Source organism: Pristis pectinata, chromosome 7, assembly GCF_009764475.1.
Source record: "Pristis pectinata isolate sPriPec2 chromosome 7, sPriPec2.1.pri, whole genome shotgun sequence".
Lineage (NCBI taxonomy): Eukaryota > Metazoa > Chordata > Chondrichthyes > Rhinopristiformes > Pristidae > Pristis > Pristis pectinata.
This window is the reverse complement of record NC_067411.1, coordinates 27,448,707-27,476,459: the sequence shown is the minus strand read 5'-3', so window position 1 is coordinate 27,476,459 and position 27,753 is coordinate 27,448,707. Positions and strand designations below refer to the sequence as shown.

Sequence of the window (27,753 nt, the reverse complement as noted above, 5' to 3'; positions counted from 1 at the left end):
TCTCTATGACCATTCCAGTGCCTCTGGGATGACCTTCTATATCATTTCTGTATACTTCAGAATCAGCATTCTAGCATGTGGTTACTCGACCTCAGCATCTTTGGTATTTTCTCCCACCATATAAATTCAAATTATTACTAATGAATTACATGATAATTATTCCAAAGAAATCAGTTGCAGCAAATCAAGAAATTGATATCCACTGTTTATTCTTGCATTCAAGATCACAGCTGTGCCCATTATCACAACCTCTTCCAATCATACAACTATCCAACTAGTTTGAACCCACCCTCCTGTTGCCTTCTTCAACCACTAGATGCTAAGGTTTCAGCCATTTAGGAACTTGGTTTTAGAATTCCAATCCTACAGCCTTCTCATAGCACAGAAACAGGCACTTCACTCACCATCTATCTATACTAATCCCATTTAGAGAACTTAATTCATAACCTTCTAAGCTTTGGCAATTCAAGGGCTTGTCTAGATATTTAAAGGTTGTGAGAGTACCTGCCTCCATGACCCATTCAGGCAGTGCATTCCAGATTTCAGTCACACTGTAGGTGGAAAAAGTTCTTCCTCAGATCCCCTCTAAACTTCTGACCCATTAACCTAAACCCATGCTCTCTGCTATGAGGAAAAATGTCTTACTATTTGCCTTACCTGTGTCCCTCAACTTTGTATACCTCTATCAGATACCCCTCAGCCACCAATGCTCCAAGGAAAACAAACCCAGTCACTCATCCCAGGCAACATACTGGTGAATCTCCCTCTGCATTCCCTCAGCACAGTCACATCCTTCCTATGGTGGTGACCAGGAATTTATACAATACCCCTACTGGAACCTAAACATTGTTTTATAAAGTTTTACCATAACCCCATTGCTCATTATATTCAATGCCTTGGCTAATGAATGCAGATATCCCATTTGCCTTCTTCATCACCTGATCTACCTGTGCTGCCACCATATTTCTCCTCCTGCAGAATCATCCTTAAGACCTTGAAGTTGCCCTTCCTAATTTTTTCTTCTTTAGTTTTCTTTCAAATTTGGATCAAGTCTGGGTTTTTAAGTGTCAGTTTCTCAGTGGATCAACTCAACAACACGTCTTTCTCTAACCATTAATCTGTGGTTCAATAAGACTCTCAAATAGCAGAGGCAACGTTTTACAAATAACCATTTAATTTTCTCAGAGAAACATGGTACTAACAGACTGCCTTTCTAATACAGTTAAGGAGGCTTCCTTAAAATATATATGCTATTTTTCACAGTTCCTTTGGGACAGTAGCTCCAAACAGCAATTGCACATTTGTAGGACTGAGGGTTGGTGCTATGAAATCAGTAATGAGTGACACAAGCAAAAGGTTGTATTGAGACAAATTGCAAATCATCTATAATGAAAAGCAAAACTCAATCGCTGATCAGAAAAGACCTCCAAGGTTCTCTGTAGCACAGCTCATTTTCTAATATAAAACCTTGTTGTGCATTAGGAACAGGAAGCAATTTGCTACTTTTTTGTTGGTGCTGCATTGCAGCAAATAATGAGTCATGGTGAGAGCACAGAATAAGTCTGAAAAAAAAGAATGTTGTTTTTATATTTGAATCAAGTACACAATTTGGTGGGAAGGGTGTAGAACCTGGTGTGGAAATTGTTCAGGAAATGCAACAGATTAATTAAATAGTTTGTAATATGCTGTCAGTGAGGTGTTTTGTAAAACAACTTTCTTGGTCCTCATGAAAAGTGATCAACCTGAAACGTTAACTCAATTTCTCTCTCCAAAGATTTCACCTGACTTGTCCAGTATTGCCAGCATTTTCCATTTTTATTTTAGATTTCTTATTATTTTGCTTCTAGATTACTGTATTTCATTGGTGGTGGACATGATGGGGTCAGACACCAGCAGTAAAAGGTTTGAAAGAGCAAGGAGAGTTCAGGGAAAGAGCACAAATAGCAGTGGACCTGTGAGAAATCAGACACAATCAGCAAGAAGTTTGAAAAGCGAGGAGAGACAATACATTTCATATTTTGTTTTAATATTTTATGGTAAAATATTAATACAAATCAATTAAAATATTAATATAAATTAATAAAATAAAATATTTTCATGTTTTATTGATACATTTATTATGTATTATATAATTATCACATAAATTATCATTGATATGATATTAGACTGTTCATTTTAAAATCTGAAGTAAACCTGGTAGGGCAGGGTGGGGTGGGAGAAAGAAGGTGGACAAAACCAAACAATGGCAAAAACTAAAACATAACTTACAGATCGCCAATTCAATATCAATATTCTTGCTATCATTGCTCTCTCAAATAGCTTTACTGAATGAAAGGTCTAGGAGACTGCTCACAACTTTAGTATGCAAATCTTGATGTAAAGAATGGATTTCAATTTAAACACTCCAATAAACCACAAGATTTGGACAGCTGACATTTTGAGTTGTGACCCTTCATCTGGACTAAAGAAAGAGGGGAGATAGCCAGTATAAAAAGGTGGAGAGAAGGGGTAGAGCAAGAGCTGGCAGGTGATAGGTAGATCCAAGTAGGGGTGGTGATAGGTAGATGGGGGAGGGGTGAGCAGGAATAGCACCAGCAGCTGGGAGATGATAGATGGAAGTGACAAAGGGCTGAAGATCGTGGAATCTGATAGCAGAGGAAGGTAAAGCATGGAATAAAGTGAGGGAGCTGGGGACGGCAGATGGGAGGAGTGGGGAAGGGGAACCAGTGGGAAGAGTGTGTAGGTGATGGGAGCCAGGTGGATCAGAAGGGAGGAAAGGGACAGAGGGGGAGCAATTACTGGAAGTTGGAGACTTCAATGTTAATAGGCCAGGTTGTGGGTTACCCAGGCAGAATACGATTTGCTGTTCTTCTAGTTTGTGTTTAGCCTCAGTTTGGCAGTAGAGGAGGCCAAGGACAGACATGTCAGTGTGGGAATGGGGAGGAGAATTAAAATGACTGGCAACCATGAGATCCAGATGGCCACATCAGATGGGGAGTACTAGAGTAAGGAAATCTCACTACAATTATACAGTGATTTGGAGAAACAGAATAGGAACGTAATATTCTTAAGAGAGTGCAACAATGGCTCACTAGATTGATTCCTGGGTTGGGGCATTATCTTATGTGAGAAAATGAGTACATGCATTCTAGGATGGAGAAATGAAAGGAAGTCTCATTGAAAAATTAAATTCTGAGAGGGCTTGACAAGGTATATGTGCGAGACTATTTCCTATCCACAACTAGGGACATGGCTGCAGAATTAAGGGAAGGCCACTTAGAATGGAGATGATGAGAAATATGTTCTCACAGAGCTTCACAGTTTTTTGGCATTCAGTACTTAAGAACAAAAGAGACCAAGATGGATAGATATTCGGCCTCATAGGGATTGTGATTGGAAGTTTATTGAGGAGTGGGATGGGGTGGGGTGGGGTGGGGTAGAGGAGGAGAAGAAGAGTGGGCTTGAGGTAGGATTGGTCATGAACTTATTAAATATCAGAACAGGCTTAAGATGACATGGCTCTTTCCTGCTTCCCTCTCGTACATCTTTACATAAACTGTTACTCTATTATACTTAGTGTGTCATGAATTTCAATTCACTTTTACAGAAATCTGCTGCATAGTTACAGTGGCATGCAAAAGTTTGGGCACCCCTGGTCAAAATTTCTGTTACTGTGAATAGCTAAGCGAGTAAAAGATGACCTGATTTCCAAAATGCATAAAGTTAAAGATGACACATTTCTATAATATTTTAAGCAAGATTACTTTTTTATTTCCATCTTTTACAGTTTCAAAATAACAAAAAAGGAAAAGGGCCCAAAGCAAAAGTTTGGGCACCTGGCATGATCAGTACTTAGTAACACCCCCTTTGGCAAGTATCACAGCTTGTAAATGCTTTCTGTTGCCAGCTAAGAGTCTTTCAATTCTTGTTTGGGGGATTTTTGCCCATTCTTCCTTGGAAAATGCTTCTAGTTCTGTAAGATTCTTGGGCCATCTTGCATGCGCTGCTCTTTTGAGGTCTATCCAAGCTTTTCGATGATGTTTAGGTTGGGGGACTGTGAGGGCCATGGCAAAACCTTCAGCTTGTGCCTCTTCAGGTAGTCCATTGTGGATTTTGAGGTGTGTTTAGGATCGTTGTCCTATTGTAGAAGCCATCCTCTTTTCATCTTCGGCTTTTTTTTTACAGACGGTGTGATGTTTGCTTCCAGAATTTGCTGGTATTTAATTGAATTCATTCTTCCCTCTACCAGTGAAATGTTCCCCATGCCACTGGCTGCAACACAATCCCAAAGCATGATCGATCCACCTCCGTGCTTAACAGTTGGAGGGGTGTTCTTTTCATGAAATTCTGCACCCTTTTTTCTCCAAACATAACTTTGCTCATTGCAGCCAAAAAGTTCTATTTTAGCTTCATCAATCCACAGGACTTGTTTCCAAAATGCATCAGGCTTGTTTAGATGTTCCTTTGCAAATTTCTGAAGCTGAATTTTGTGGTGAGGATGTAGAAAATCTTTTCTTCTGATGACTCTTCCATGAAGGTCATATTTGTGCAGGTGTCGCTGCACAGTATAACAGTGCACCACCACTCCAGAGTCTGCTAAATCTTCCTGAAGGTCTTTTGCAGTCAAATGGGGGTTTTGATTTGCCTTTCTAGCAATCCTACAAGCAGTTCTCTCCGAAAGTTGATCTTCCAGACCTCAATTTGACCTCCACCGTTCCTGTTAATTGCCATTTCTTAATTACATTACAAACTGAGGAAACGGCTACCTGAAAATGCTTTGCTATCTTCTTATAGCCTTCTCCTGCTTTGTGGGCATCATTTATTTTAATTTTCAGAGTGCTAGGCATCTGCTTAGAGGAGCCCATGGCTGCTGATTGTTAGGACAAGGTTTGAGGAGTCAGGGTATTTATAAAGCTTTGAAATTTGCATCACCTGGCCTTTCCTAATGATGACTGTGAACAAGCCATAGCCCTAACAAGCTAATGAAAGTCTGAGACCTTGGTAAAAGTTATCTGAGAGCTCAAGTCTCTTGGGGTGCCCAAACTTTTGCATGGTGCTCCTTTCCTTTTTCTCACTCTAAAATTGTACAAAACAAAAATAATACACTAATCTTGCTTAAAATGTTGAAAAGAATGTTTCATCTTTAACTTTATGACTTTTGGAGATCAGTTCATCTTCTACTCACTTAACTATTCACAGTAACAGAAATTTTGATGAGGGGTGCCCAAACTTTGCATGCCACTGTACCTGCTCAAGATAATTCTCAATCTAGAAAATTGAGGTGGGGAAGAAAGAAGGTGACTTGATCACTATTTGAACATAAGAACAGGAGTAGGTCATTCAGCCATTTGCCAAGTCCATTTACACATCTGAACAAAAAGGCTAATATTAAATTAGCCTTTTTTATTATCTTTTGTTCTTGGTACACCAGAGCTTAGTGATTTCAGTACATCTCTCTGCTCCTAGCTTTTCACTACTTTGAAAATAGAAAGCAATTGAAAATCTATCTTGCGTTCTCATGCTGGGAAATGCTGTAATTTGGCAAGTGCAAGGGCCTCAACAATGAACCTCATTAGTGCAATCAATCTCATTAGTTTTCAAGCAGGCAGAGAAAGAGGAAGAATTAAATTAGGGGAAGGCAAGTGTGACTGCCTTCACATCAGCAGTCTCAATCACTTGGCCTCTGATAACTGATTGATGCAAAGGACCACAGCCTAATAACCTGTTCTCTAAACTGGGAAGAATGCTTTTGAGACAGGAAGATGACAAAAAGGGAAAATGAAGGACTCTCAGAAGTAACAGTTGCATCACAGAATACCAACAGGAGACTACAATACTATTATTTGCTTAGAGCTACAGCAAAATACCAGGTCCATAATCTCAACAGAGAAATATCAAAATACTGCTTTAGCAATGCAACATCTGTAGGAGGCCCATGGCAATGACGCTATTAGCAACACTAACATGGCTTCTCTATTTATACAAAGCCTAAAAAACCTATCCATGAAACATAACAAATTAAAAGCTGAAGAAAGTAGATCTGAAATATTCCGTATTAGTTTTCCAAAGTAGTTTTGTATTATATATTGATAAAAGATTTACACACAAATCATTAAAAAAGCCATATTTTTATTGGTTTAGAAGTAGAGTGTCAAATGGAATCTGAAATTATGATAGGCTAACCATGCTGAGCAGACTGATGGGGTGAGTGGTTGCTATAGTAACTCAGTGATGAAATTTCCTCCAGTGCTCTGCTAAGTGCTAATGCAGTTCCAACAGCATCTGATTTATATCAGCTATAGGCTTCAAATCTGCTTTGATACCTAAAATTCAGAAGTTTTTGTTAGGATTATGAGGTACAAATGATGAGTTTTCTGCTTCATAATGTAGCCTGCTGCAGTTGAAAGTATTTTAATACATCTGGTAATGATTTCACCTTGCTAAGCATGAACTAAAATTTCCAACATCTTCCCCTAGTCTTGGCATCAGGTTAGTTAAACCCTTTATCATACCAACGTTTTATTCCAAATATTAAGCCACAACTGGAAGACTGCCAGTGTCATTTTGCTGATTTGGCACAGCAATACACTCCAAAAATACTTATGTATTTTTAGACTGAATCTAATCATGTTGGTCAGCACCACAGATAACCATTTAAACAGCTCAAATCTGAAATCTAAGCCGACCTCACTTTATTCAGAAATCAGCATCAAGACAAATAATGAGGTTCATTGTTGAGGCCCTTGCACTTGCCAAGTCTCCTTTGTCTAAAAACAATGCTTAAAAAGGTTAGTGTTGATCTTGAGTAATGAAATGTAGAATAGATGTAACATTGCAGGAAAATAATGTACGACATGAGAAAGCTATGGTTGGTACCGTGCAAGCCAATGTGTCACAACCCTAAAAAACTTCTAAGAGTGAAAGAAAAAAACGTGTTCAGACTGCACAATCCACATAAATGTGTATGTAACATTATAAGAATTGCTTTCTGAAGTTGAAAGGTTAGGGTAGCTGTGCTTCAATGAGCTGAAATCAACATGCATATATGTTGCATATTGTCAAGAAGAAAATTCATCTCAATGTAACTGGGGCCAACTGTTTGCTATTTATTGGTACATTTTAATAATTTTAAGAGGCTCATATATCTTGGATATTGATTATGGATTTCAAAACTAAAACTTCACAATGTTTCAGAACACAGCAAATGAATTGATAAAGCTAAAATAGAGCTACTGAAAATATTTCAACTAACTAAATTAAATCAAATAAAACCTTTACTTACCTTTCTCCCAGCAACTGATTTCTCCCATGGATCTCAATGAGGAGCTCTACTTGTGCAGAGTTAACCCAGCCCGGATTCAGCAGTTAAAATTCTCATTCTCAGAGATAAAATCTGTGGAAGTTCATGCTGCCTCATTGTACTCCATGAGCAGAAAGCCAATCTATGGCCTCTGGTCTTGAACCACTATTAAAAATCTATTATTTAATTTCAACTACTGTTAGAATAACTAATTTTCTTACAGGATTAAGCATATGTTGCAAGCCTATGTCATTTGATTTTTAACAATCTCATAGTGATAATAGACTTTGTATACAAAAAAAATGAGCAAATTCTCTGTATGATGGTTAGAATACCAAAAATATATCTGCTTCATTAATTCCTGTCAACTGAGAATGCAATGTGTACAGCAAATCAAAAATAGCTTCTGACAATGTTTACTTATTGGTGAAGCCCTAGCAAGAAACTTCTTAGTATGTTACTGACCTTTCTGTTTGAAATTACTTTTGAAGAAATGTCACTGTGTTTGATCAATGGCCCAGAAGCAAAACTTCAGACTCACCAACATGAAGATTTCAGTTTTTGCCACATTTATCTGTCCACTATCATTCTGAAGTACTATGAGTACCAATCTCTCTCAGTCAAAAGTAGAGATACAGACACTGTAATACCAGCGAGATCAACTTTTTGTGTAAACTCCAGCTATCTCAAAGTTTGCTTTAAGTTTTTCAAGTTTACAACTTCAAAACTAGGGGTAGAGCGGAGACAACATTACTCCAGTAGTTTGGGCCTGATTGTGTAAAATTTAACCCAGACTCATAGAATATAGAACATACAACACAGACTCCCATTGATCACAATCTCTCGCCCCAAATGCTTCCAAACGGCAAAGTTCTAAACATAATTTCCGGTCTAGTCTGTAAAAGATTGAAGTTTAACAAAAAAGTACATTTTTTTCTTTTAAGGTGATTGATTTGTTAGGTAGCATTTTTATTTACTAGATATCTCCATATTATAATAGAATGCACTGCATATAGATAGACACATTGACAACATTCAGGCATGGACTGATGTGCAGCGTAACATTTGTGCTGGACAAAGGTTAGGCATTACAGACAGGATGGTTAACATTAATCATAAACTCAGCTGGATGAGCTACATAAATAGAGCAGCTACAAGAGCAAGCTAGAGACTGGATATCCTGGGAGGATTCACTCACCTCCTGATACTTCAAAATGTTTCCACAATGTACAAGCCACAAATCAAGAAGATGGTGGAATACTCTTTACCTACCTGGGTGAGTGCAGCTTACCAAAACTCAACTCAATCCGGGACAAGCCTGTCCACCTGATTGATACTGTACTCACCAGCCTAAACAATTACTGCTTTCACCATCAGCATACCAACTATAAAGAGCACAGTTCTTCATCTTAGGTATTCCAACAACCAATCCCAAACCCATTACCGAGGAAAAGGTCACCAATTTCACAGGAACACCACAATCAGATTACATACACACTCTTACATAATACATCTACAAATACACACACAAAATCACCCAACAATCTGTCATCCTCCTTATGGCTTCTTGCAGAAGTATGAACTTAATACTCAGAGTGCAAAATAGAAAGAGCCACCACATTCTTTCTCCACAACAATAACAACACAAACTATAATAACACCAAAGTGGACACTCGGACTAATGTGGGCCAATTACAAAATAATTTCTGTGTTTTTTCACTAATTAAAGCAAATCAAGAACAATAATGCGGTAAAGAACAGCAGACTTGCAGATGACCTCAATATTAAGGATGCACCATGCTATCATTCTTGTAAACCAGTTAAAATACTTAACAGTTAATTAAAATTTACCAGGCAGGTTTAAAGGGTTATGTCTTTCTGGGGGGAATGAAAGGAAAAGGAAATGAATTATAAAATCAAATTAGAATGATGGGAAAACAATTTCAGATTTTAGCAACTCATTCCATCCCTGCTCAATTACTTTTAAACTAGAAGCAGGCCATTTAGCTCAACTGGTCTGTGCCAGTGGATATGGAATAGAACAAAGTTCTACTTGTTCACAGTACAAGTTTCTGCAAGAAACTTAGGAAAACAGGAAAAATATACTTACTTGTAAAGATAATATTCAGCCTGATCAATCTCTTCTCTTGTAGAAATGTTGTCAATAAACTACAGAAATAAAACATTGCATGAATTTAGAGGAAAAGTATTTTATAGTGTCCTGATAAAAGACATTAAGATATTTTCACCTTGTTTCTCTCATTCCATAGACACCAGCTGATCTGGTGAATGCTTAAATCATTTTCTGTTTTATTTCAGATTTCCAGGATCTGTGATATTTTGCTTTTGGAAAAGTAGTTACACTAAGGCATGCGGTTACATCCATCCAGGCCACTTTAAACAGTAATCCTACTAATAAGATAGCAATAGCAGAACATTTGGAAAGCCATACTCTGATCAAGCAGAGTCAGCATGGCTTAAAGAAGGGAAGACTATATGTCTGACAAATGTATCAAGAGTTCTTTGAGGAAGTATTACCCGGAGTGGATAGAGAGAAACCATTAGGTCTAATATATTTGGATAGAGGGAACCATTAGATGCAATATATTTGGATTTTCAAAAGGCATTTGACAAGGTGCCACACAAAAGGTTACTTCACAAGATAAGGGCTCATGTATTCAAGTTTATATATTGGAATGGATAGAAGATTGGCTATTGAGCAGAAAGCAGCAAACAAGGGGGTCACTTTCAGGTAACCCCCAGTGTGTGGGCTAAAGTTGGCAAATAGAGTATAATGTGAGAAAATGTGAAGTTGTTCACTTTGGAAAGAAGGGCGAGTAATAAAGTGGTACTTGTGAGACTGCATCTTGAGTACTGCGAATGGTTTTGTTCCCTTATTTAAGAAAAATATATTATCATTGGAAGATTCACTAGGACGATCACAGGGATGGAGGGATTGTCTAGAATGGAAAGGTTGAAATGGATGGATTTCTACTGATTGGAGTTTAGAAGAATGAGAGGAATTTTATTGAAACTTAAAATTCTTAGGGGACTTGCCAGAATAAATTCTGGAAGACAGGTTTCCCATCGTCAGAGAATCAAGGACCAAAGGGCATAATCTCAGTATAATTGTTGCCCATTTAAAACTGAGGTAAGGAAGAATTTCTACACAAATGGTCATGAATTTTGGAATTCCTTGCCTAGAAAGATGTGCAAGCTGTATCTTTTAATATATTCAAAGCTGAGATAGACAGATTTTTAATAAGGGAATCAATGGGAGAGGGTGGGAAAGTGGACTTGAGGAAAGCTGGATCAGCCACAATCTTATTGAATGATGGAGCAGGCCCACTCCTATTCCCATTTCTTATGGCCCAACAACAGCAGTATATCTTATTTTTATTACTGTTGTAGAACAATTCAGAATATTTAATATAAATCAAACCTACTGCATTAAAGCAACAGCAACATATTGTTGGAAGCTATCTGCCAGTATCAGCAACACAAAGAACAAACGGCAAAGCGATAAAATCATCAACTTGCTTCTTTTACCATTAAATCAGCTAAACAAGCCTGGAGGGAGAAAAATTCTCCAAGAAAATCTTTCACTCAATTGAAAATGTGGGTTTTGTTAATGTGCATCAGTTAGTGCTTTATTAATCTTTTTATTTCATGTATGCCTGTAGCAAAAAGCAAAATTGCCCATCTTGAATGATGCAGTTTACTTGCAATGGATGACATCAAGTGGAAATGAAAAGGATATATTCAACATTGTTTTGTGTTGCAAGGTCAGTGGTACTGTTTTGAGACTAGTCAGTATAATATAAAGGGTATAATGAAGGATTGGGAATTCTGACTAGTTTTAATTCCAAAAATCCACTGCTATGAACAATGTTTAAACAAAAACTAATAGCATTACTTAAATCTCATTCCTGGGTAATTAAGGAAGTAGCAACATTCAAATAATACTGGACACTGAGTCCCAACTTTTTGTGCCACTACTGCATGAACAGAAGTGAGGCAGGAGGGCCACAAGAGATAATTGCTCAATCCTAATGATGTTTTTCAGCCCTGGGCTCATAACATATCAGAGGCAAATCTGATGCTGTCAGCCTTTGGACATCACAAAGAGAAAATGGTAGCCAGAACACCACCTGCAATATGTTTAATTTTTTCCAATAACACAGCCTTAAAATCATTCGATCCTCATGGGAATGTTTTAATCCAACGTTATGTGGTCACTGTTTGAAAATTCAGTAGAGCCAGAGACATTGGCACTATTGAATGATTCTTACACACTGAGCCATTGAAGAGTGTGCAAAGGAAATGTCTGACAAGTCTTGAAGCAGGACCAGGACTGGGGGGTGAGAAATATTGCCAGATGAGGCGTGGAGGGGTTGTGTACCCCAGATTTTGAAAAATTAGTGGCTTTAGGGGAGGAGTAGGGATACAAACTCAGCCACACAAGCTGGGCGAAGGGATCCCTGAGAGCAATTTAAGCAAGCTGCCCATACATCTTTTAAACACTGTAACTGTACCTGCCTGCCTCTACCACTTCTTCTGGCAGCTCATTCCATATATGCACCGGCCTGTGTGTGGAAAAACTTGCCCCTCAAGTCCCCTTTAAATTTTTCCCCTCTTATCTTAAACCTATGCCCTCTAGTTCTAAACTCCAACTGCTAGGAAAAAGACTGATCATTCACCTTATCTATGCCCCTAATGATTTTATAAACCTCTATAAGGTCACTCCTCAGCCTCCTTCACTCCAGGGAAATCTATCCCGTCACCCTTTATAACTCAAGCCCTCCAGTGAAGGCAACATCTTTGTGAATCTTTTTTGCATCCTCTTGAGCTTAATCACATACAGTACTTCCTACAGAATGGCGACCAGAACTGCACACAATACTTCAAATGTGGTTTCACCAACATCTCGTACGCTGTAACATGACGTCCCGACTCTTGTACTCATTGCCCCAAACAATGAAGGCAAGCATGCCCAATGCCTTCTTCACCATCCTGTCTAACTGTGTCACCACTTTCAAGGAACAATGTACTTGTACCCCTGGTCTCTCTGTTCCACAACTCTCCCCATGGGCCCAGCCATTATCATGCCACCTACATTCTCATACAAATCGTTAACATGGACGACAAACAAATGGGGACTCAGCACCAATCCCTAAGGCACACCACTGGTCACAGGCCTCCAATCTAAAAAACAACCCTCCACTACCACACTCTGATTCCTTCCACCAAATTAGTATTATATCCAATTTGCTAGCCCACCTTGGACCACATGTGATCTAATGTTCTCAATCACCCTACGATGCAGAACCTTGTCAAAGTCCTTGCTAAAGTCCATGTGGACAATGTCCATCTCCCTGCCCTCGTCAATGCTCTTTGTCGCCTCTTCAAAAAACTCTATCTAATTCATGAGACACAATTTCCCTCGCACAAAGCCATGCTGACTATTCCTAATCAGTACTTGCCTTTCCAAAAGCAGAGAGATCCTGTCTCTCAGAATCCCCTCGAGTAATTTTCCCATCACTGATGTACGCTGGCTTATCCTTGCAGCCCTTCATCAATAAAGGCACAACATTAGCCACACTCCAGTCTTCTGATACCACACTCATGGCTAACAAAGAAATAAAAATCTCTGTAAGGGTTTCTGCAATTTCTTCCCATTGCTTCCCATAACATCCTAGGCTACAATTGGTCAGGCCCTGGGGATTTATCCATCTTTGTCCACCTCAACACCCTGACTTGTTGGGATATCCCATTCCTATTATTTGCAACACATTATTCTTCTTTGCTTCTTTTTTTTAAATAACCAATAACAACTCCCATTAATCCATTAAAACATATCTCAACGGCCAACCTATCAGATTTTCCCTTTGTCCTATCCTTCCCTCCTGCCTCTCTCTCTCTCTGCTGTTTTCTCTCCTTCCCATTTCTGATGAAGGGTTTTCAACTTGAAACATTAACTATCTCTTTCCATATATGTTGCCTGGCCTACTGAATGCTTCCAGCATTTTCTGTCTTTATTTAAGATTCCAGTATCTGCAGGTTTTTTTATTTCAGGTATTAAAACCTTGTTTATTTGAGAATGCCCAATGAAAGCAGTGCCTTGGAACAAAATAGTCTAATTTCTCCAAGACAGTTGTAATAATGGGCCACCAAGTTCAATAGAGAACTGGTGGTTGGTTGAAGAGCACATGACAGTGGATTCCAGGCATCTTCTCCTGCACAGCGCAGCATGTGTTCATATCTACCCTGCTGTTCTGTCACTAGACTCATCATTACGTCCACAAGGTGCTGAGCCAAAAGGTCAGATGCACCGCAGTCTGGCCCCTCACCATTGTGCTGTCCATGGCTGACTCATCTAACCACTGAGCTTCATCTAAAAGTTAAGCTTAACTATTTTTATATATCAATACATTAATGAACTTAATTAATTATTTGCAATTTGTGTTTTAAATCAACAGTTTAAATGAGCAAAAATTTAATTTTATTTATTTTTCTTTTCAACCATTTCCAAATATCTCTGATCGCAAGCTCTTTTCGGCCCATTGGTGCGGTGAGTGGATGGGACCTTACTTTCTGAACTATGACCTAGTTAGTCTAGTAAACTATGCCCCATTACCTAGTTCCTGCTCATGCCCTGTGGTGTTGATGCTGACAGCTTATTGGGAGCCGTGCAGCAGCAAAAGTTCAGTACTGTCAGGGTGACCACAAGATGTGAGCTTTGGTCAGCATTATCCGGCTCACTCTCATTTGATTCATACGTGGCCTGCAAAACGTGCTTTATATGTAAGCACAATTCATGACTGCACATGGCCAGTCAAAATACCAAATAGTTTCAATGCATCATTCCCCCTCTTTTTTACCACCAATATTACAAATAAATATTACAAAATTTACTCCAAATATTTCACCCCAGAAGCATACAATACTAAAAAGTCTATTAATAGCATTGCTCCACAAGTATTACGAATACAGATTACAGTCTTTCAATTAGCTTATATAATTAAGGCATAATACTTGATCTTTTAGAAACTGGAATCAGAGATTATTTTAGAGTAAATATTAACTAGCCCCCTTTACAACAAAGGTATTACACTTGACTATTAAAAATATATGGATCATGCTTTTATAGTCTTACCCGTGCTATAGTTAAGGAGCTGACAGGAAGTTTCTTTTCGTATGTCATGTCCATTTGTCCAGCTAATTCAGCTGATTAAAAAAAACAATGCTTAATTATGTATTTTTTCATTGGATATTCCTAATCACATCAAAATAGAAGAAAGATTCTTTTTCTACAAAGAAACTAGTGCATTAGCCTTTTGTTTTCCAGCAGGAACTCAGTTACTGTTTTTGCATAAAATTACTTGCAAAATATTTATTAAATCCACTGTAACCTATTGAAAAACCTATCTTAAACACTTAAATTATTTAACAGGTAATTTCACTGCAGTTTAAGAGATTTTTAAACCTAAATGGAAGACTCAGTCCTTGACCTTTATTTTCTGCTCAATCCTATTTACAAAAGGCATTTGCTTCTAATGAGCTAGCCATTGAAAAAACTCATCAGTTCTCATCAGCCAAAGTACTCAGTCAGTCAATATTCCATCAAGGTTATAAAATATTGTTCAGAACATTTATCTGTTCTCCCTCATATTCACGTTGTACAGTTCTTAAAAGATAATGAATAATTTTCAATACAAGCCTGAAGTAACTCTATGCATCAACCTTTTCAAAAATATCTTTCAGAAACTGCTGTTTTATTTTCTTGCAATCAACTTTCAAAATTAAAATGCATAAAGATGCAAGTAAACCGAAAAGATTTTCTTTAAAAAATCAATTATTACATTCCAGATTAGGCTAGAAATTCTTGGGGAAAAGGGCATGGTTCTTTGATGATTATTAGAACAAAGGGGATTGGCAATACAAATCAGCTCTGCAGCACATTTTGGCACATAGCAGTGACCTAAGCCATATATATTTTTAAATAATAAAAACTGAGATGTAATTAAAAAATCCTCTGGGAAGAAACCTACACTGCCACCTGCTGTTGTATTCGACCACTTCAAACTTCATCTAAATATCAGACAACCCCGACATTATGGGGTGGGGTTTGCATTCCTAGAAAACTGTCCATATCGAAATTTTTCATAAATGCTGTATCATTTGCACATGCGTCAAAAAACACAAATTGAAAAAAAAGTTGTGCGAATTAAACAAAATAGTGTTTATTTATTTACTTTTTCATATAAATTCTGTAACAGCAAATTTTATTCTGTGTCTCAAATATTTGGGTAGTGATTTGTGAATTCTATAAGGGCGAATTTCCATTAACCAAACAGCCTTAACGTGGGAGTCGTCTGTACACCATTCCCATATTATTCAGCCAGTTCAATTAAGATATGCTTCATACATTTGTTTACTAATCCATTAAAAGCTATTAAAATAATTAAATTTCTCCACAAATTTCCAGGAATCCTTTTAAAATTAATATTATTCAACTGCATTACTTTAATGCAAATTACTGTGCACATTGTAAGAGTGAGTAAAATTATGAACACTTGATTACTGGCTTTCAAGGAGATTCTAAATTATTCAAATATTCAGCCTTCCTATTCTCCTGGAACTTTTACATTCTTGGATTTTAAATCTTGGAAGTTACATTTCAATTTGAGAACCTTGTTATAATGTTGCAAATTTTATTATAGCTATGTATATTTATAAAGTTTTATAGATCAAATCTTTAAGTGTAGTTTTGATCACTTAATAATCTTTATACTTGAAGTTCCAATATAAAAATATCCCTTGAGAAATCTTTCACTATTGTGAAATAATGAGTAAATATCTCCATAATTTCATCTCCAGCTCTCATCTTGCTGATGGGAACTGAGTGGGAACAAAGCATCTAATTTCCAGTGTTTCATGGGCAGAGCACAACTTCCTCTTGTCAGATCAGCAGAAACTGACCAATGACCAAAACACTCCAAAGCAGAAAATGAAAAGTTCCAGTATAAAGTCTAAGGTCTTATTAAAGGGGTGGCATGGTAGTGTAGCGGTTAATGTAACGCTATTACAGCGCCAGCAACTCGGGTTCAATTCTGGCTGCTGTCTGTAAGGAGTTTGTACGTTCTCCCCGTGACTGCGTGGGTTTCCTCCGGGTGCTCCAGTTTCCTCCCACATTCCAAAGACCTATGGGTTAGGAAGTTATGGGCATGCGATGTTGGCGCCAGAAGTGTGGCAACACTTGTGGGCAGCCCCCAGAACACCCTACGCAAAAGATGCACTTCACTGTGCGTTTTGATGTACATGTGACTAATAAAGAAATCTTATAACAATGCACTTTCATGATACTCAACAAATATAATGCATAATCCCTGGGTTCACCTCTGTTTAAGGGGAAACATGATAAAAGGAATTATGAGGGAGCAAGAAAGAGAAAACTGAGTGGAGTGAGAGGAAGCTGAACAGTACATACAACATCAGCACAGACCAACTGGGCCAATTCTGTGTAATGCAAGATTAAATAATATTAGAGTCATAGAGTCATACAGCACTGAAACAGGTCCTTTGGCCCACCATGTCCATGCTAACCATCAAGAATCCATGTGTACTAATCCAATTCACCAGCAGTTGGTCTGCAACCTTTAAGCCTTGGCGATTTATGTTTGTCCAGATACATTTTAAATATCTTGAGAGTACCTATCTCCACCACCTTCTCAGTTAGTGGGTTCCAGATTGCAACCATCCTCTGGATGAAAAAAATCTTTCCTCTTCAATGTCTCACTTTAAACAAATGCTGTCTGGTTTCAGACATCTCCATTATGGGGAAAAGATTCTCAATATCCACCCTACCTATGTCCCTCATAATTACAGCATGGGAATTTTTTTTTCCCCACAGTTCAAGTCAATATGGTACAATACTTACACATCAACAGCACTCTTGAATGAATCTCCAGCAACAATACAAGCATGGGCTAAAGAAAAAACTTAAAGCTGCCTACCATTGTATATTGACCATATTTCTATTTGAAGAATAACAGTTTAAATTTGCCTTTCACTGACTATGCAAAGTGGGTAAACATGAAAATCAGACATCAAGCCACAGATGCTGCAAACCACATTGGGAGCTATTACAAAAATGAATTGGCAACAAGGTCAACTACCAATGAATTCCTAAGTGAAAAAAAAATCAACTATAACTGAATCTACACAGTATAACCAACTGTATCACTCAGTAGAGACTAGGACTTCATAAAAATTACACCTATCCTCTGGCAATCCAATCTGAAAAGGCAATGCACTCGGGTGTGGACAATGCTGTGGAACACCCTTCATATTAACCTAAGAACTCCTGCTGACTCAAGATTAATGCCAGTGAGTCTGGCTTTCTGGAATTAGGAAAAATGAGAAGCAATCTCAGTGAAGCACAGAACATTTGTTAAGAGAGCCTAACAGGGCAGATGCTGCGAGGCTGTATCCAATCAGCAGATTCTAGAAACTGGGGACAAAATCTCATGATATGCAGTCAGTGATTTTCGACTGAGACAAGGAGGTTTGCAAACCATTACCGTTCTTTACCCTAGAGTGCAACGGATGCTCAGTGAATAAATATATTAAGGCTGACATTGATAGATTTGCCACTCAGGGAACAGGGTGACAAAAATGGAGTTGATGCAGAGGTTCAACCATAATCTAATGCCCAGGGAGCAAGCATATGATCAAAGATCCAAGACAGAAATCAAAGACAATGAATTCAATCTTTCCAATGCTGGAGGAACTTAAATACCGGGTGCTAGATAAGCAGTATGACAAATTAGAGTTAGTGCAAGGATCAAGAGAGATGGTGATGAGTTGACCAGATATGTTCAGTACATATATGAAAATTTATGTCCTGTTTTTAGATAAAATCACTGAGAGACAATATCAACATGAGTAAAAGGATCCTGGAAATAATGTCACTGGACCAACAAGATAAACCACTATAATAAAATTGTGGTTATACCTAGTGAGGGCAACCCAAAACAGCTGGAAAACAGAGGAATAACATTGGACGAGGATGGTATGCCCAAACATGTCAGAGGCTGGAATCCTCAGAGAAGAATGAGATACAGTGCTATGTTCATTTTTCTATTGGTCAGTTCAGTTCTCTGGCATGCTCAGAAACTTAATTAGAGACTTCAAATAAAGGTTCTGAAAAAGAAAGAGGCTTGGACTTAGGCAGTGATAACATGTTCAAGATCTTGAAAGGAATGAAAGGTTTTAGATGGTGCAGAAGATTGCAGCAATAGAAGGGTCAGGGGTGAGGTCCACAAAGAAAAAGCAGCTCTTAGCTGCAGCAAGAAGATGGATGTGATGGAAGAGCAGGGGGACAGCAGACTGGTTGAGTTTACAGAGGGGTATAAATATACCAAAAGCACCAAGTATCAATAGGAGAGAAACTAGGTGCAGACATTTTAAATGAAGCATCCTTCTCATTCTGGTCTAAAACAGGTTATCTCTGTGCAATTTTATTCCCAGGAGCAAATGATAATCAACAAATATTTAAACTATCAATGACTATCAAAAGTTTTCCTTCATGCCCTCTCTGGAGCAGCAGAGGCTGAGGGGTGATGTGTTGGAAGTGTATAAAATTATGAGGGGCATAGATAGGGTGGACAAGCAACATCTTTTTCCCATTATTGAGCAATCCAATACCAGAGGGCATGTATTTAAGGTGAGGGGGTAGGCTCAGAACAGACGTGAGGGGTTTGTTTTTTTTACTGAGAGGGTGGTGGATGCCTGGAATGCATTGCCTGATACATAGGGTGGTGGAGGCAAATTCATTTGGGGCTTTTAAGAGGGGCTTGGATAGGCACATGAATGAGAGGAAAAAAGAGGGATATGGGCATTCTGTAGGGAGGAGGGAATAGCTATGTCGGCACAACATTGTGGGCCAAAGGGCCTGTTCTGTGCTGTACTGTTGGTGTTCTATGTTCTATTTGAGCTTTGATGGAGAATGAAATATTGAATAAAATTCTGTAAATAATAAAATTAGAATGTAACCAATCAGAAAAAAAGTTATTAGGGGTGAAGAAACCTGCCATTGATTCTACACTTTAAAAAAAATTAATGCAGATATTTTAAATGAACATTCTTTAGATCAAAGAAAATTTTCTTCATTCTGGAACCCAGTTTCAAGTAATTTCGCACTCGGGTATAATTTGCTTCTCAAACACTTCCTGTGCATAACTTTAGCAGTACAAGAAGTATAAACTGAAGAGAGAACGTCTCCAAGCCTTTTAAATAATGGGATGAAACTACAAGTATTGCTTATATAAAGTCAGTTGTGTTGATTACATTTGACTACAATTTGCAATTTGACATGCATATTCTAAATGCTTTCTGTAATATTTCAACTAGAATCAGCAATAGTTGGTCATTTATAATGCAGCTTGGAATATAATTAAAAGTAATTATTATTTTAATTAAAAAGTTTATCCTATACCAAATTTATAGAAGAATGAAGTTGTGATAACAGACATGCAATAACCAGATGCAATCTTTTCAGATTTTATTTCCCTTATGACAGCTCCATAATGAGCATCAACCCTACATTATGGAAATTTGCACAAAATAACTGAAGCATCAGATTTACATTGTTTTCTATATGAAAAGTCTATATTATTACTTCGCATAAGAATCTATGAAATTATGAAAACTTTCATTGCCATCAGCATTTTAAAAGGACAAAATCACCTGATGTCAAATAAAATGAATATTTTCAATAAAAAGATATTTTCATTTCTGACCTTCCTTCAGTGAAGCTTTAGCTTCAGGCTATATAAGACTGTACTAATTTTGACAGTCATGAAACAGCTGGAACAGGGATTGGAAACACTGATAATTAAAAAGTGAATACCGTTAATCTGACATTTATAGAATTTTAACAAAACGCATATTTTATTGCCCTCGATCAAAAGGCTTTATATCACCAGTTTATTATAATTGAGATCCGGCAGAAACAGCACTGAAAAAATTGTCATGAGAATGACAAAAGGCACAACTCAATTTGGACAGAATGGTAAAAGTAATTCCATTTTAGAAAGTAGAGGATTTTAGCTCAATTGCATGCACTTGCCTAATTGGAAAACGTATAAAAAGCTTTGCAATGGAAAAAGATCAGATTGTTTTGGGGTAATGAGTGTTGACATCCTCATAGGATAATAGATAGTAATTTCACATTCCAAAAAGAAACCTACTTGGCGTGGAAAAACAAAAGCCAGTCACATCATCCTTCAGCAGTAAAATATTTTATAGTAAATAAACAAGTGTTTTGAACCTTATTATCCAAAAAAAAGAACTTCACAAAATATTTTACCAATGCCAGGTGCCTAGGAATTTGTTAACTTATAAATGCAAATTTCTTTTATCCTTTGTCATTTGTATTTCCTTCCTTGTGGGGAAATGGGACTGGTATAGACAAGTTCGATGGTTGGCATGGTCATTGTGGGCTGAAGGGCCTGTTTCTGTGTTGTATTTTGAGGCCTGCAATAGCAGGGGAAATTTAACTGGGCCAATATAGCATTTTCGGTGTCTTAGTGTTACTTGGATGCATCCTGTAACACAGAAGTAGATAAGAATACAAAATCTCCAACGAAGAAGAATGTGAATGATGACATCTAAGCATTGTACAACTGAGGGAAAGTTATCAGGGATTTTTTAAAATATATTTATTTTTCAGTTGTGGGTATTCTGGGAAGCCCATCATTTACTGCTCATCCCCAAATACCCTCGATATACAACACTTCTCACAGAGCCTCAATTAAACTGTAGAAGCAAGATCCTACAAAATGGTACAACATACATTCCCAATGACTTTTTGTTTACTTACCCAGGCTCTGAGGATCTTTCTTTCTCTGGTCCCATTTCTTACTATCCAAATAAGCTGCAGACAACAGGCACCTTCTGGCAACTAGAAGAAAAATATTAGTAAATCCCACCATAAGAACATGAGAAAAAAAGACAGGAAAAGACCAGCTATTACATCAAGCCAATGCATTTCAAGCACAGCACAACCAAATCATTCAAACCTTCCATCAGCACTTTATTCCACCCACCTCACCTCTATTACCTTCCCCTCCCTCATTCCTATAACTGGTTATAAGAAACATCAAACATATTCCTCTCCTTGCCACAAGCCGATCACCACCAGGAGACCCTATTGAACATTGCAGCCAGTCACACCCACAGCACCTCTTGCTATCCCACACCAGAAATCAATAACTCTGCAGAAAACACTACCTGGCATCAACCTTAATTCTACATTTTAATGAAGAGTACTGATTTCTCCGGCCCATCTAGCCAGCTCAACTAATCTACCCATGTTGACAGAACCTCTACTCTTCATTATGATCTCAAAGTCCACATTTATCCAAATTAAATACTCACACTCTGTCCTGATAGAACTGGGTTCATAAACTATATATTAATTAAGCAATCTTAGCTCTGATTAGAGCAATTTTAGATATCTTTCAGCTAAGAATGGTCTTCTAATAAGTCTAAAAAAAAGTCTTTGTGAGCATTTGAGAGCAAATCACAAAGCATTACATTCTGTGTCACTCTTTCTTCTAAGAAAGCTTAATGATTTGTTATCTGTCTGATTGCCCGTTCAAATTAAGCTCAATGGTTAGAAATTTCAGAAATAAGCCAATCTCAAGAGTTTGGGCCTCCAGCATGTTCCCTCAGGAGAAAATGCAAATGTTCAATGTAGCCACCACATACATATCTATCAGCATTTGTTGCTTATTACTGATAATTCACATGTCTGGCTGTCACCTTATGAGACACATAAGTATGTGAAATGGGGGAGGCAGTACAGAAGGGTACTGAAAGTCATTACTGTAGTTGTTAAAGGCACAGACAAGTGTTTCAACAGCAGATAGTCAATGTTATGGTGTGATGGAGAGAATAAGGAGTTGTAAACTCAGATTGGGCTAAATAATACAGAGATGTTGCAAACAATTAGCTTCTAAGTGATATAATTACCAGAAAGAATCATTTCCTGACAGCACTAAAATGACAACAGCTTCAGCATTCAAAGTAGTACAGCAGTTAATGCTCCTGCTGCACAGCTCCAGGAACCCATGTTCGATCCTGATCTTGGATGCTGTCCACGTGGAGTGTACGTGCTCTTGCTATGACCTTGTGGGTTTCCATTGAGCGCTCTGGATTCCTCCCACATCCAAATGACCTTTTGGTAGGTTAATTAATGATGCCAAATTTTCCTTAGTGTATGTGGACGACAGGAGAATCAGAGGGGAGTTGATGGGCTTGTGAGAGAGAATAGGTTATGGGGAAATAAATGAGAAAATGCGACTGATAGGAATGCTTTGAGAGTTGCCACCAATAGGCAAAATGATCTCCTTCTTTGCTGTTACAATAAAATGAAAAAAATATAAAACAAGAATGTTTCATTGAAGGAATACGTGGCTCGTCCGGGACAACATTAGGCAAGTTTCATCTAACAAAGGCAATAAATGGTTTCAAGAAATGGTGAGTTTGCCAGCATACATGTGGGTCTTAATGCTATGTGTTCAGATGATACCAGAAGAGAACCGTATGTAGATGAAGAGAAGCAGGCCAAGGTTAAATTCATCAGCAGGGAACTCTAGCTCAGCAGCTTCCTTTGTCTGCTTCCCAGTTCTGAGGAAGGGTTTTTGACCTGAAGCATCAGCTTGGTTTCTCTCCCCACAGATACGGCCTGACTTGCTGACTATTTCCAGCATTTTTTGTTGTTATTTAAGATTTCCAACGTCTGCAGTTTTTTGTTAATGTCACCCAGGGTAAACATCAATTCTACATCTATCTTGTCAAGCTCCGGAAGAACTTCATGTTTCAGTGAGATCACCTGTCAATCTTCAAAATTCAAGAGAATACATGCCTAGTTGGCTCAATCTCTCATACAAAAAAAATTCAAGATCCCAGCAATTAGTCTCATCAATTCTCTCAACTGCAAATATATCCTTGCTCAAGGAGATTAGACCTATACAAACAAAATTCCAGATGCAGTCTCACTAGGACTCCATATAATTGAACTAAAACGTCTCTATTCCTCTACTCAAAACGCTTTTGCAATGTAGGCTATTGCAGCATTTGGTCCCTAAATCTGTGTATTAATTTCCAGTGATGTATACAAGGATGCCAGGTCCCTCTGAAAACCTATCTTTCTTCCAATCTTTAAAAGGATTGGGGGACTTTTACTTCCCAAGTACTGACAAAAGATTGGGAGACTTCAACTTCCCCAGTATTGACTGGAGCTTCCTTAATACAAGAAGCTTAGATGGGGCAGGATTTCCTCAGTGCATCCAAGAGGGGTTCTTGAAACTGTATGTGGAGAGTCCAAACAGAGAAGAGAACTTACTGGACCTAGTTTTGGGAAATAAGCTAGAGCAGATGACAGACCTGATAGTGGCTGAACATTTAGGGGATAGTGACCTCAACTCATTACGTTTTAAGATAGTTATTCATAAGGTTATAACTGAATCTTTTGGGAAGGTACTAAATTGGGGGAGGGCAAACTAGAACAGGATAAGACAGGAGCTAAGGAGCATTGATTGGGAGCAGCTGCTGTTGGACAAGTCCCTGTCTGACATGTGGGAGTTATTTAAAGACCAGCTAATCAGAATTCAGGATCAGTATGTTCTGATAAGGAGTAAGGACAAGAGTGGTAAGGTAAGGGAACCTTGGATGACCCAAGAGGTCTTAAATTTAGTAAGGATGAAAAAGGAAGTATATGTAAGATTTAGGAAGCTAAAATCAGACTGGACCCTTGTGGAATATGCAGATAGCAACAAAGTGCTCAAGCAGGTGATTAGGAAAGCCAAAAGGGGCCATGAAATGTCATTGATGAGTAGGATCAAGGAGAATCCCAAAGTTTATACTTAGATTAAGAAAAAAAAAAGATAACTAAAGAGAGGGTAGGTCCACTCAAGGATAAAGGAGGGAATTTGTGCTTGGAGTCTGTGCAAATGGCTGGGCACTAAATGAGTACTTTGCATCACTATTTACTGAGGAGAAGGAATTGGAGGATAGCGAAAACACAGTGGGGCATGCTATTGTGCTGGGACATTTTGAGATTGAGGAGATAGTGCTGGGTCTTCTGAAAATTATTAAGGTGGCTAAGTCCCCAGGGCCTGATGCCATATATCCCAGAATACTGAAAGAAGCAAGTGAGGAGATTGCTGGGGCTTTGACAAAAATCTGTGTGTCCTCACTTGAAAAAGGCAAGGTCCTAGAGGACTGGAGAATAGCAAATGTTGAGCCTTTATTCAAGAAGGGAAATAGGGATAATCCAGGTAATTATAGGCCAATGAGCTGCATATCAGTGGTAGGGAAGCTATTGGAGAGGATACCTAGGGATAGGATTTATGTGCATTTGGAAAGGCATATCCTGCTTGGGGACAGTCAGCATAGATTTGTGTGGGGTAGGTCAAGCCTTACAAATTTGATTGAGTTTTTGAGAAGGTGACAAATGAGCTTGATGAAGGCAAGGCGGTGGACATTATCTACATGGACCTTAGTAAGGCATTTGATAAGGTCCTTCATGGTAGGTTGATTCAGAAGATGAAGATGAAGAAGCAGGGAATCCAGGGTGAACTGCAAGTTTGGATTTGGAACTGGCTTACCCATTAGAAGACAAAGTAGGGGTGGAAGGCTGTTATTCTGGCTGGAGGGCTGTAACCAATGGTGTTCTACAAGGATTAGTGCTGGGACCTTGGTTTATGATATGTATCAATGATTTGGATGATAATGTAAATAGGTGGATTAGTAAATTTGCAGATTACACCAAGATTGGTGGAGTTGTGGACAGTGTAAAGGACTATCAAAGAATACAGCAGGATATACAGTGGCATGCAAAAATTTGGGCACCCCGGTCAAAATTTCTGTTACAGTGAATAGCTAAGTGAGTAAAAGATGACTTGATTTCCAAAAGGCATAAAGTTAAATATGACACATTTCTTCAATATTTTAAGCAAGATTACTTTTTTGTTTCCACCTTTTAGTTTCAAAATAACAAAAAAGGAAAAGGGCCCGAAACAAAAGTTTGGGCACTCTGCATGGTCAGTACTTAGTAACACCCCCTTTGGCAAGTATCACAGCTTGTAAATGCTTTCTGTAGCCAGCTAAGAGTCTTTCAATTCTTGTTTGGGGGATTTTTGCCCATTCTTCCTTGTAAAAGGCTTCTAGTTCTGTGAGATTCTTGGGCAGTCTTGCATGCACTGCTCTTTTGAGGTCTGTCAACAGATTTTGAATGATGTTTAGGTCGGGGGACTGTGAGGGCCATGGCAAAACCTTCAGCTTGTGCCTCTTCAGGTAGTCCATTGTGGATTTTGAGGTGTGTTTAGGATCATTATTCCTGTTGTAGAAGCCATCCTCTTTTCATCTTCAGCTTTTTTTTTTACAGACAGTGTGATGTTTGCTTCCAGAATTTGCTGGTATTTAATTGAATTCATTCTTCCCTCTACCAGTGAAATGTTCCCTGTGCCACTGGCTGCAACACAATCCCAAAGCATGATCGATCCACCCCCATGCTTAACAGTTGGAGAGGTGTTCTTTTCATGAAATTCTGCACCCTTTTTTCTCCAAACATACCTTTGTTTATTGCAGTCATGAAGTTCTATTTTAACTTCATCAGTCCATAGGACTTGTTTCCAAAATGCATCAGGATTGTTTAGATGTTCCTTTGCAAACTTCTGATGCTGAATTTTGTGGTGAGGATGCAAGAAAGGTTGGAGAAAAAAAGGGTGCAAAATTTCATGAAGAGAACACCTCTCCAACTGTTAAGCACGGGAGTGGATCAATTGTGTTGCAGCCAGTGGCACGGGGAACATTTCACAGTTTGCAGACGACACTAAGATCGGCAGTGTTGTGGATAGTGTGGAGGGCTGTCGGAGCTTACAGAGGGATATTGATAGGATGCAGAGCTGGGCTGACAAGTGGCAGATGGAGTGCAATCCAGAGAAGTGTGAAGTGGTACACTTTGGAAGGACAAACTCCAGGGCAGAGTACAAGGTAAATGGCAAGGTACTTGGCAGTGTAGAGGAGCAGAGGGATCTGGGGGTTCATATTCACAGTTCACTGAAAGTTGCCTCACAGGTGGATAGAGCAGTTAAGAAGGCCTATGGGATGTTAGCTTTCATAAGTCATGGGACTGAGTTTAAGAGCCGCGAAGTGATGATGCAGCTTTACAAAACTCTAGTTAGACCACACTTAGAGTACTGTGTTCAGTTCTGGTTGCTGCATTATAGTAAGGACGTGGAGGTGTTTGAGAGGGTGCAGAGGAGATTTACCAGGATGCTGCCTGGATTAGAGCGTATGGAATATGAGGAGAGGCTTAAGGTGCTAGGGCTTTATTCACTGGAAAGGAGGAGGATGAGAGAAGACAAGAGGTATATAAAATATTGAGAGGAATAGATAGACAGTCAGTGCCTCCTTCCCAGGGCACCAATGCTCAAGACAAGAGGGCATGGCTTCAAGGTTATGGGTGGGAGGTTCAGGGGAGATGTCAGGGGGAGGTTTTTCACTCAGAGTGGTTGGTGCATGGAATGCACTGCCTGGGGTGGTGGTGGAGGCAGATACATTGGACAGGTTCAAGAGTTTGTTGGATAGGCATATGGATGAATGTGAGATAGAGGGATATGTGGGACGAAAGGGTTAGATAGTGAGGGTGGTTTGATGGACAGCACAACATGGTGGGCCGAAGGGCCTGTTTTGTGCTGTATGGTTTTGGTAGAGGGAAGAATGAATTCAATTAAATACCAGCAAATTCTGGAAGCAAACATCACACTGTCTGGGGAAAAAAAAGGGGGGGAGCAGAAGATGAAGAGGATGGCTTCTACAACAGGATAACGACCCTAAACACCTCAAAGTCCACAATGGACTAACTGAAGAGGCACAAGCTGAAGGTTTTGCCATGGCTCTCACAGTCCCCCAACCTAAACATCATCACAAATCTGTTGACAGACCTCAAAAGAGCAGTGCATGCAAGACTGCCCAAGAATCTCTCAGAACTAGAAGGCTTTTGCAAGGAAGAATGGGCAAAAATCTCCCAAACAAGAATTGAAAGACTCCTAGCTGGCTACAGAAAGCATTTACAAGCTGTGATACTTGCCAAAGGGGGTGTGACTAAGTACTGACCATGCAGGGTGCCCAAACTTTTGCTTTGGGTTCTTTTCCTTTTTTGTTATTTTGAAACTGCAAAAGATGGAAATAAAATAGTAATCTTAAAATATTAAAAATGTGTCATATTTAACTTTATGCCTTTTGGAAATCAGGTCATCTTTTACTTGCTTAGCTATTCACAGTAACAGAAATTTTGACTGGGGTGCCCCAACTTTTGCATGCCACTGTAGATCAGTTACAGATATGGGTAGAGAAGTGGCAGATGGTACTTGATCCAG

The 27,753-nt window shown here is 38.7% G+C and overlaps 1 protein-coding gene across 1 annotated transcript in view; it reads right to left on the bottom strand.

The window, feature by feature from the left end:
* The window catches only part of mrps27 (mitochondrial ribosomal protein S27), a 71,119-nt gene that overhangs the window by 40,544 nt on the left and 2,822 nt on the right, over positions 1 to 27,753 (bottom strand). Inside the window, exons 2-4 of the mRNA XM_052019188.1 lie at positions 21,186 to 21,266; positions 14,457 to 14,527; positions 9,411 to 9,469 (exon numbers count right to left, since the gene is read on the bottom strand). Of these exons, the coding sequence (XP_051875148.1) occupies positions 9,411 to 9,469; positions 14,457 to 14,527; positions 21,186 to 21,266 (211 nt within the window). The remainder of the gene's footprint in view (positions 1 to 9,410; positions 9,470 to 14,456; positions 14,528 to 21,185; positions 21,267 to 27,753) is intronic.